The 12238-nt window shown below is 34.9% G+C and overlaps 1 protein-coding gene across 1 annotated transcript; it reads left to right on the plus strand.

Annotated features, from left to right (window-relative positions):
* Positions 1-203: 203 nt before the first annotated feature.
* Positions 204-6549, plus strand: LOC115698294 (cation/H(+) antiporter 20). Its single transcript, XM_030625508.2, has 4 exons — positions 204-534; positions 672-1697; positions 4969-5892; positions 6007-6549. Exons 1-4 carry the CDS (start codon positions 355-357, stop codon positions 6406-6408), a joined length of 2532 nt encoding a protein of 843 aa, XP_030481368.1. The 5' UTR covers positions 204-354; the 3' UTR covers positions 6409-6549.
* Positions 6550-12238: the final 5689 nt, after the last annotated feature.

Below are 12238 nucleotides of genomic sequence, written 5' to 3' on the forward strand. Positions count from 1 at the left end.
CAGGCGGATCTGTTCCGCCGGGAATAATACCGCCGGTATTAATACAATTTCTTGTAGTGTTTCCTTCATCTTTGATACCCATTTTCTCATAAAATAAATTAATATATAGTCTTATCATTAACTCAAATCACACCCTTTCTAACTCTTTTTATAACAGATTGATCATGACTATATATATTTTACTTTTACTATCGATGTATGATGAATGTATATATATATATAGCCACATGACCCCTATACATAAATGGTAACGAAGACCCTTTCTTAACAAAGAAAATTCGACTCACAACAATAATATTAGTTTTATATTCTATAAATATAACTCTAACTGATTATTACAACTGCGCGAGTAGCATGGCGGTGAACATAACTTCCATCAAAACGGCTTCGAATGGAGTGTGGCAAGGGGACAATCCCTTACACTATGCCTTCCCTTTGTTGATACTTCAAACCACTTTGATCCTCATCCTCAGCCGCTTCCTTGCCTTTCTTCTCAAGCCCCTCCGCCAACCTAAAGTCATCGCCGAGATCATCGTACGTTATACGTATAACATATATGGTTATCATCGTTTCATATTTCATATCTGTCGTTTTGCGATAGATTACAATTCCTTAGGATTATTATATTTATATGCGCTTGTGTGTGTTTTGAAATATTTGGAAATGATCAGGGGGGAATTCTTCTGGGGCCCTCAGCTTTAGGACGAAACGAGGAATACTTAAACCGCATATTCCCTAAATGGAGCAATCCCATACTGGAGTCTGTCGCAAGTATCGGACTGCTCTTCTTTCTTTTCCTAGTCGGATTAGAGCTCGATCTCAGCTCTATCCACCGTAGTGGCCGCAAAGCTTTCGGCATAGCCCTCGCCGGGATTACTCTCCCTTTCGTTTGCGGCATCGGCGTTGCTTTTGTACTTCGCAAAACAGTCGAAGGAGCTGACCAAGTCGGTTACGCTCCATTCCTAGTCTTCATGGGTGTGTCTCTCTCCATCACTGCCTTCCCGGTACTTGCTCGCATTCTTGCTGAGCTTAAACTCCTTACCACAGAAGTAGGGGAGACTGCCATGGCTGCAGCTGCTTTCAACGATGTAGCTGCATGGATCCTCCTCGCGCTGGCCGTTGCACTAGCTGGTAACGGAGACGGTGAGGGTGGAAAAAGTCCATTGGTGTCGCTCTGGGTGCTGATATCAGGGGTTGTTTTCGTGGTGTTTATGATGATGGTTGTTCAACCGATCATGAAATGGGTGGCCAGGCGATGCTCTTCGGAAGGCGAGGTGGTGGACGAGGCGTACATATGCTTGACTCTTGCAGGGGTCATGGTCTCTGGGTTCTTGACCGACCTCATCGGAATCCATTCCATATTTGGGGCCTTCGTTTTTGGGTTGACGATTCCTAAGGGAGGGAACTTTGCTGACAGGCTAATCGAGAGGATTGAGGACTTCGTGTCTGGCTTGCTGCTGCCGCTTTACTTCGCGTCGAGTGGGTTGAAGACCAACGTGGCTAAGATCAGTGGTGGGAAGGCATGGGGCTTGTTGGTGCTTGTTATAACCACTGCCTGTGCTGGGAAGATCATCGGCACTTTCGTTGTCGCCATGATGGTTAGGATTCCAGTTAGGGAGTCCCTCACCCTTGGTGTCCTCATGAACACCAAAGGCTTGGTTGAGCTCATTGTTCTCAACATTGGCAAGGAGAAAAAGGTCAGATTCTTTCTTATATTATAATTTATTTGACAAATTATTATTCACATTGAGTAATAGATAAATAATAAAAGGTACCGTGTTTAGGAGCCTCTTAAGTGTTAATATCGTTATTCTAATTAAATTTTGAATTTTATATAGTTTAATGTAATAATTTTTAGAGAATAGCACTAACCAATCACAAAATAAAACGTTTAAAAAGTAATAAACAGTATTGGTACCCAATAATAATACTCTTAGTAATAATATAGTCTTCACTAATTTAATAATTTTCTTGTTAAGTACTCCACAAGCACTTTTTAGTCTTCTAAAAATGTCTAGTAGTTTTAATTTTCTCACCTTCATTACCATTGGGCAAAACATCAATTCAGGAGTACTCTCCATCCTTGATTCTTCGCTGTTTCTAAATTTTCTATTGCTGTTTTTTATATTTTTAAAATGTTTGACCAAAAAAACCATAAAAAATTTACATTATTTGTGTATTTTAATATTTTTTTTTTGACAAAGTGTATTTTAATATTAAATTCTACCCATTTTAATTTTTAATAAATAATACAAAAAATTATTAAATTGTAATCTATCTTTGTTTATTTAGTTTTCTTATTAAATGATTGGATAATTCTAAAATGGGACATTTCTCGAGATTCTCTATTTATTGGCCATACAAAAAGTTTATTAATTTAATATATATATATTTTTTTATATAATCCTTTGTTATAATTATTTAAATTTAGTTGTAAATCTTTTTAGAAACATATAAAACATTTATTTGAACCTAATTTTCTAACATTTTAACTTATTAAAAGTTCTCTAAAAATTTATAAATAATTAAAATAATATCTTAAATAAAATTAGATAAGAAAATTTGTCTAGATACCTTTTTCAATAAATAAATAATTTGTCTAGATATCCATTTTCATTGTTTTACTCCTACATGCCATGGTATTGACATTGGACGCGTACGGTAGATTTTCAATGTTTCACTCCCACATGACATGGTTTGGCACAAGTGTGCATAGGTAAACATCCATAGTCTCTGTACCTTAATTTATGAGTATTGTTATTAAGTATTAGTGACGTCTAACAATTTTTAAAGTTAGCGTGCTAAAATTAGTTAGAGATATTCTATAAAAATTATTACCTTTAGTTATATGAGATCTGATAATTAATTGTACCAATAACGACATAAACACTAAAAAGAATATTTGGCACAAGTGCCTTTTAACATTTCACGAGAATACTAAGGAGAGTCGTCTTAAACATTTTAGAGACCATGTTCTAATTTTTAAAATTGGCCTATGGAAAAAAAAAGTACTATTTATGAATGATGTTTTTTAAAATATTACCATACGGTTATATATTTTACAAAATACTAAAAAATTCTAATTATTTTATTAAAATTGTTATTAATTACAATACAATAAAAAATAATAGAAAAATAGAATATGAAAACTTTAAAAAGAATAATAAATAAAAATAATTGATTTTTTTTATTTTTTTTGAAAATTGGGACAAAAGTGATTAATCACAAATTGTTAACCTTTGAAAAATTTAAGTTCATTAAAAAAAAAATTGAAAGGTATTAAAAAATATATATTAGGCCCTTAATCTTTTTTGAGGTTTTTACTGTTGGGGGATTTTGTTTTTCAAAAACACTATGTAAGTTTCATACTGTATACTGTGTTAAATTTTGACTATTGTTTTATGATTATTTTTTAGTTATTTTAATGTTGTTTTTAATTCTTCTGTTTTGTTGTTTTACAATTGTTTTAAGTTATTTTATAAAAATAAATAGTATTTTTATAAAAAAATTATAACCTTGTTTTAGACTATTGCCCAACTTGCACGCCCGCATACGAAGCACAAGTGTCTTTTAACATTTTTTCTCTTAATTTATTGGTATCACCATTAATATACTCTTTTTTTTCTTTTTTTTTAAGTCCTATTGGGGACTCTATTGAAAATTGCCTTCCTTTTATGAAAGGTTTCTTTCTATCACCAAAATAACAAACTAAATAATAATAATAATAATAATAATAATAATAATAATAATAATAATAATAAAAGCGTAAATACTATTTTAGATTTTTTATTTTGTAAAAGTTATTGATTGTACTCTCTATTTTGTTAAATAACAAAATAGACATTGTATTTTTTAAAATAGTAAAAATAGGACCTTCAACTTAATTTTTGATAATTTTTTTTTTAATATAACAAATTTGAAGACAATTCTTAACACGAACAAATACAAAAAAAATGTTAACATTTTTGTCATAAGATCACATTATTATTAAATTTTATTTTGACAAAAAATCAGTTCAGGATCCTATTTGTACTATTTTAAAAAATAGAGGATCTATTTTATTATTTAACAAAATAAAAAATCTAATTAGTAACTTTTAAAAAACATATAATCTAAAATAGTATTTTCCAATAAAAAAAATAAAAAATCAAAGCTTTCTTTTCGTGTTTGGTGGGATGATTCCCGAAACCATACCCCTTTATTTTCTGGCCTCACATATGGTCACAGGCCTTCACCTACCAAATCAAAGTTAACCAATTATTTTTTTTCGTCAATTAATACTGATAAGATTCACTATATTTTCGTGTTTATTGGTTGTGACAAACTAACTAATTATCTTTTCTAGAAAAAAAAAAACTAACTAATTATTTTTTTTTTCTGAAAACTAAATTTGAATTTAGTTGAGCATTGTCGCATTTAAATTTAACTAATTTAACTTGAGCATTGCGACGGTAATATGATGTCCAACACAATTTTAGGATTATTCATGACAACTTAATTTGGTATTCGCATTCATATTAAAGCATTTTTATTATTAAGTACTTCAGCACAACTCCACTTGAGGTGAGATTTATGACTTATTTTTTTTTAGTTGTTAAATTAAATATAAGAAATTTATATATAAAAAAATATACAAGAATTAATATTTAATTTCATCAATCTATTATAACATGTTAAACACTTACACTCTTTAATTAGCCATTCTCTTAATAATAATAATATGTCATGTATTAATGGTATGTGACAAATTACATGGCACATATCTTTGTGACATATCTAACAAGTGGGTCAATATTAAATAAATATGATTACTTTAAATTTCTAGCCCAATTTGTGTGCATTAATTTTTTTTTTTTTTTTTTTTTTTTTTTTTTTTTTTGTACAAATCATTACTTGGTCCACAAAATAAACATCAAAATTAGCTCATTTTTGTTTTATTTACTAAATATAGATTAATGAATGAAACAGGTACTCAACGACGAAATTTTTGCTATACTAGTCTTGATGGCCCTCTTTACAACTTTCATCACAACACCAACTGTGATGGCCATCTACAAGCCATCTCGTGGTGGCAACTCTATTCGAACCCACCGCAAGCTCCGTGATTTGTCCATGACCGAAGAATTCCAAGATGAGCTCAGAATCTTGGCTTGTGTTCACGGTCCTAGCAATGCAGCATCCCTCATCAGCCTGGTCGAGTCCTCGCGTAGCACGAAGAAGTCGATGCTCAAGCTTTTTATCATGCAGCTTGTAGAGCTGACGGAGCGATCCTCTTCCATTATTATGGTCCATCGTGTCCGAAAGAACGGTCTCCCTTTCTTCAATGTTTTTCGTCGTGGCGATTGGCACAGTCGTGTTGCTGGAGCATTTCAAACTTATGGCCAACTCGGGCGAGTCTCAGTTCGACCCACTACCGCCATCTCGGCACTCTCCACCATGCACCAGGATATCTGCCATGTGGCTGAAGAAAAACGTGTTGCCATGATTATTCTGCCCTTCCACAAACAATGGAATGGTGCTGATGATGAGTCCTTGCAAAACATGGGCCATGGTTGGAGAGGGGTCAACCAAATGGTACTCAAGCACTCGCCTTGCTCTGTGGCTGTGTTGGTAGATCGTGGCTTTGGTGGCTCAGGCATTCAAACTCCTGGTCCCATTACTGTTGTGACCCAAAGGGTCTGCATAGTTTTCTTTGGTGGACCCGATGATCGCGAGGCCTTAGAGTTGGGTAGTCGGATGGCAGAGCATCCTGCAGTTAAGGTAACTGTTGTCAGGTTTGTTAATAAGGAGGGATTGAATGGAGATAGGGTAACACTAATGCCGTCACCGAACAAAAGTACTGAGATTAGCTATAGCTTTTCCACCGCCACTATGAACAGACCAGTTGAAAAGGTAAGTAGTAACTATTAATGAGCTCATTGTCACTTGACCATATGATATATTTTACTAGATTAATTAGTTGTTACTTGAACGAATTCTTACCAAAAAATTTTGTGATGCATACAGGAACTAGATGAGACAGCAGTGACAGAGTTCAGAAGTAGGTGGGACATTGGAATAGTTGAGTACACAGAGAAAGTTGCGACAAGCAACATGATAGAGGAGGTCTTAGCCGTAGGGCGCAATATTGATTATGACCTTATAGTTGTTGGGAAGGGTCGATTCCCATCAAACATGGTGGCAGAATTAGCAGAACGACATGCAGAACACCCAGAATTGGGGCCAATTGGGGACATTTTGGCTTCACCAGGGCAAGGCCTAACCTGTTCTGTTCTGGTCATTCAACAACATGACTTAGCTCACAATGAGGAGTTGCCAGTCTCAAAGGTTGTTCACCCAGTACAAACAAGTACCACTAGTACAAGCAGTAGTAGTTCCATCCAACAAGTCTCAACAGACGTTGTGTAGGAACAGTAAGATAATTTTTAGTAAATATAATTTGGTATTTCAAGAATAACAGAAACTTGAATCACATCATCAAATTATTGTACACACATTTATATGTGGCTTTTTTTTATTCTCAATGAAAATATAGTCAAATATTATACATAATTATTTTTAACACTACAATGTCGCTCACATTTTAGATAAATGTGATTTGTTGAAAAAAACTATCAATTTATTGTGTATAATATTTTGGCAAATACTTTGAGCATATATCACATTACTCTATTCACATGGTTTCAGATATTGTCAACCTCTTCCATTAATTTTATATTTAGAGTAATGATATGAGCAAAATAAATATAATATATTGTGATTATTTATTGAGATTTTTGGAAACTAATTAAATTCGAGCTTGAGAAATAAATAAAATAGTAAGTAAATTAGACAAGTATTTTTTTGTGGTTCGAGAGTTAATGATCTCTAGTCTAGAAGTCAGTGTATTAGCCTTTTAGGCTCGTAGAATGTATTACAAGTGATTTTTACCAAGAAACCCTATCTTTTCTCATTTTTTTTCTCTTGAGGAAGAAGAAAGGTTAAAGTAATTTTAGCAAAGCTTCGACTATCTTTTTTCGTTCTTCCCCCGATTTATGTGAAAATAAAAGGGTATTTATAGGCTAAAGTACTGTCATGGGCATAAACATGACATGTCTAGGATTTTTCTAAAATATCCCATTATTGAGGTAAAATATATGCAAATGTCTTACTATTGGGCCCCCAAGATTATTTTTCCTCGTGTGGGGAATCATCCGTACAATGGGGACCATTTTTGGTGGAGGACACACATCGAAAAAAAGTCTATCTTATGTGGTAAAAACACCCAGTAAAGCTGTCAGGCAAAAAGGCATGTGTAGAGGTGGTACGGACACTACCATGGCCTGATGCAAAGGACAAGATCTAATCCTATGTCAAAAAAGTATAATCATCATATAACCATCTGGCTTTTGCCTCACAAATGGCTTTCGACTCTCTATGCTCAACAGTTTTCTGCTTTATACTCCCTAAATGGATATTCAGCATTGGCCTGCCTTCATGCATTAATCACTCTTCTTCACCTCTGGGAGCGACAATAAGACCTTCGGGTCTTAAATGAATACCATTAACAATAGAGGTATTAGAAACCTTCGGGTAGAGGCTAAAGAAAAAATTGTTGTCGAGATCACGAAAAGGATGAAGACGACATTAGATGCAGATGACCGTTTGGTTGCAGACTGGGCGTTCTGCCACCCTGGCCCCCTGACTAAGGATGAAGAGCTCGTGGAGAGATTTGTCACAGCATACCTGAATGAGGTTGCTCTTGAGGCTAGCACCTCGAGGAGAGGTAAAAGAACCTACTATTTTTTTCACACCCCAATCCATTATAGAATAGGTGAAATCCTTAAGGGTTAGAGTAGTTGCATGCCGCCCCCTGATACACTTATGGTAGATCCCTTCTTGTCCATGTCTTTCCCAAAATTTAAGGAGTGCGAAAACTTTTTGAACCAGAAAGATATAACTTTATTTCCGCAGGGAAAGCCATACGATAGTTCTCTTAATGGTCACATTCATGCCCGAGTCTTAGCTTTTATCTAGTATCTGCTTATGTTTACTCATGTGTATCGTTTAATTGTTGTTTTGTAAGTACAATATTATTCTTCTTGGTTTTGTAGAGATTCTGGATTCAAAAATCAAGAAATCCATCATGGGCTCTATCCGGCAAACTTTGACTCAAGTTGTGAGAGATAAGGAGAAACAAAAGGCCAAGCCCTATGCTAAAACCAAGGCTAAGAGAGCCAAAAAGCCAAAGCTATCTAGTCCCTATTCTACCTCTAGCACCCAAGGGACCCCTTTAGGAAAAGATATATTAGCTTGAACAGTGAAGGTTCTCAGAGGGACATCTCAGAGCTGCGGACATTCTAGTGGCAAAGCAGTTTTTGAGGTTTTGCCTCTCCAACAAGCTAGTGTGAATCAGGCGCAAGCTGCTTTAGGGAACACCACCCCTTTACCTAATCAAGATGGTGCAGAAGCCACAATTTTATCTTAGGACAACGAGGAGGGTCAGGTATTCCTGAAGAAGGTAGGTACTGCCTCTAAGCGATCTGTCACCTCCACTCTCAAATGGGAGGGCAAGAGGGCCAAAGTGGAAATGAGACAACACTCTCCTAGAAGGGATAGAGACTTAAGGCATGCAGAGGTCGTGGTTCAGACCCATCCAAGAAAACAACAACAACAACAACAACAACAACAACAATTGCAACAAAAATAACAACAACAACCACAACAACAGAACAAACATCACCTTAACAAAATCATCAAACTCCACAACTCCAAATACATCAATATCGATCCCCTTGTCCATTGTAAAAACTATAGGGATTTTATGCCCTAAATAAAACTTATTTCAATGTAATCAAATTTACTAATTAATAAAAGATAAGAAATCATTTTATATTGCATGGTTCACATGTTTACTTTCACGATTATACATTTAACATATAAATTCTATTAAATCTTGAACATATAGTTATTCATGATTATAGTGTTGTCTACATAGTAGAAAATAATCATTGATTATATGTTTCAAAGTCTATAGTCCCATAATATATCACTGCACTAGATTTACACTGACGTGATAATTAGCAATAAAGTTTACTTACACGATGATATGTGGAATGTCCTTTTAAGTGCGTTGGCAATGTATACTAGTATTGAATGTAATTGATATACATCAAATTGGACTGATATTGATAGTCGAACAGATATCATAAACTTACTGTAATATCTTTTCTTTGGCAATATCACTTAGGTGATCTTAGATCAAAAGATCTTAATCCTGAGACAGTTAGGTTCTGGCTTAAATGTATTACATGTATTCCTTGACTTGTTCGTTAAAGCTTACAAAATGGATTGGCTCTGTAACGCCCTGTCCAACAGGAACGTCACGTGTGTTTTTATAATTTTTTTATTTAAGTACTATATAATTGTTCCAAAAGTGTGGGTAATTAAATTTTTGATAATTAAAATCAAGCATATAAAAAAAAAAAAATCCTTTATAGTAAAAGATAAGTAATGAGAACTACGGGGACCCCTTGTTTTCAAAATATTACAAACTAGTTTATTAGGACTTTTACAACATAAACGTTGCAACCCCAAAATACTCTCAAAACGGAGCATCCTATTCACTGGGCCGAGTCACTGCGGCTGATATGTACATTGCTGCTATGACTTCGAACTCATGGCTGCTCAACCTTTGCTCTCCCCTTACCTGCACCATAAAACACCCATGAGTCACAGAGACTTAGCAAGAAAAGTGAATAAAATTATAACCAGTAATATTCAGCAATTCCATATCAAATTAACTTGCATACGCATTTACACAATATTATAAACACAACCCTGGTACTTTATAAAGTACCCCTTTACCACTCGTTAATAACAAGCTGAATATGTCACTATCGTTACCCGATAAAGCAAATGATAAGTAAGAAACCTAACCGCTGTTTCAAGACTAATTACTCGTAATGGTAATAACCACTCCTAATCCCTAGGTTATAACCTAGGCTAAACATACTTCTAATCAGGATCTTGATAATAATCAAGATATAATCATTCAACTGTCAATAAATAAACACATATGGTGCTTACCACTTTTCTTACCTTAGTTCAGAACTCAACCGTACGGGCCGACCTGAGTGGAAAACAAGCTAAGCGATCCCGGGTCATTTGTCACAACAAAGAAATTTGATAAACAACTTATCCATATTCCAAACAAACCCTAGCTCCATAATCAGACAAATTTCCAACTCTCCACTAGTTTAAAATAGCTTAAACATCACTAATATAACCTATTCTATGTTCTGAAAAACACCCCGAGCGAAACCGGTTTCGAAGCCAAAACTAGGGTTTTCCCCCATTGCTGCCAAAACTGGTTGACTGGTTTCACTATGCCTGTGAAACCGGTTAACCGGTTTCCCCTGCTACAGGAAATGGAAACTCGGGTTTTTAGCTCCAAAACCAATCAAATCTTCTCCAAACATGTCCAAACCTTCCAAAATAGTATAACAACCATAATACAACATATCTTAAGCTTCAAAACACCACAATTCAATCTCTAACTCAAAATCAGATGTTCAAGTGAAGAAAACTTGATTTTAGCTTCATCCAACATAACTCAAGTCAACCATCCATGGAAACTTCTCAAACAATCTCTAAAATACTCAAAAACCTAGCCTAAACACAATCCAAACTCAGTTTAATTCTCACAACAACTAAAGAGCAAAACCCTAACTCAAAACCAACTCAGAACCTTGAGTTTTCAATCCAAAAATGTTAAGAACTTACCTTCAAGCTCTTCTAGGTTGATTTGGGGCAAGAACCTACTTCGAAATGAAGGTAGAGGCTGAAGGAAAATCTTCAAAGTGGGCTGGTTTTGGTTGCACAAAGGAGAAGAAGAGGAGGAGAAGCTTTGTTGTTTTATTTTTTTTTCCTTGCATTGTAGGCTATTTCCCTTAAATAGGGTTTTTCTTTTTTCTTTTTAATTAGCCCATAAAATAAAAAGGGACAAAACCTAGAGAATGACTAATTTACCCCCCCCCCCCCCAACGAAAAATTAAACTTTAAAATAACCTAGGGGCGTTATGGTAATTTTACTAATCCACCAAACCGACATTCTAAAATTGTAAACTAGTCCAGAATATCACCAAAGTAATTCTCCCATTAATGTTGTGACATTTCAGACCACATCGTTAATTTTCTGTAGTCGCCGGGCCCGATAAAATATCTTTATTTCAAAAATAGTATCCTCAATACCCCCATATCCCAATATAATCTCTGTAATTAATAAATTACGCTTTATAATCATTCAATAAATCCTTACTAGTTACCCTAAGTAAGATCATAATCTTACTTCATTACCAAAATAATTCCATATTCAATAAAATATGTCTGTTTAAATATCATTTTATTTTTTAGGATATTACAAACTATCCCCTCCTTATAGAAATTTTGTCCTCGAAATTTACCTAAAAAGCTTGGGATACAGCTCCCGCATTTGTGACTCCAATTTCCAAGTCACGTCAACCTTGCTGTTCCGCCACAACACTTTAACTAGCAGAATAGTTTTGTTCTGCATCACCTTTTCTTTCCTGTCTAAAATTTGTACTGGTTGTTCTTCATATGACAGGTCGGTCTGAAGCTCAATGTCTTCATAACTTAAGACATGAGTTGCCTCTGATACATATTTTCGAAGCATTGAGACATGAAACAAGTTATGAACCCCAGATAAAGCAGGAGGTAGAGCCAACCGATAAGCTACCTGAACTACTTTCTCAAGAATCTCGAACGGACCAAAAAACCTGGGACTCAACTTTCCTTTCTTCCGGAATCTTTGAACTCCCTTCATTGGGGATATCTGAAGGAAAACAAAATCCCCAATCTGGAATTCAACATCCCTACGCTTTGGATCTGCGTAGCTTTTCTGTCTACTAAAGGGAAAAAGGTTGAAGCACTGGTCGTTGGAACCAGGTGCTTCAGTAACGCAACCAACCCCTAGACAGTCTGCTACCACAAATCTCCAAGAAAGGAACAACAAAAAGAAAGACCCTATTTCACTATTAAAAGCTCCCCGCGACCATGGTAAAATATTAATTGTCTTCGCAGACAGAAAAGTAAGGATACAAAAAAAAAAAAAAGAAGAAGAAGAAGCAACAAAGAATTTTTTTTTTCAAATGAGGCCTGTTGGAGATTCAAGATTGGATGCTGCCTCACTGAGAGCATAAACCTGCACCGGATATCTGCACCACAGTCTCCATTTAAA

This window comes from Cannabis sativa, chromosome 7 (assembly GCF_029168945.1).
Source record: "Cannabis sativa cultivar Pink pepper isolate KNU-18-1 chromosome 7, ASM2916894v1, whole genome shotgun sequence".
NCBI lineage: Eukaryota > Viridiplantae > Streptophyta > Magnoliopsida > Rosales > Cannabaceae > Cannabis > Cannabis sativa.

Excerpts from the sequence above, each read along its gene's own strand:
- LOC115698294 (XM_030625508.2), top strand. The coding sequence starts at position 355 with ATGGCGGTGAACATAACTTCCATCAAAACGGCTTCGAATGGAGTGTGG. Across the intron at positions 535-671 it reads AAGTCATCGCCGAGATCATC|GGGGGAATTCTTCTGGGGCC; the intron begins GTACGTTATACG and ends GGAAATGATCAG. Across the intron at positions 5,893-6,006 it reads TGAACAGACCAGTTGAAAAG|GAACTAGATGAGACAGCAGT; the intron begins GTAAGTAGTAAC and ends TGATGCATACAG.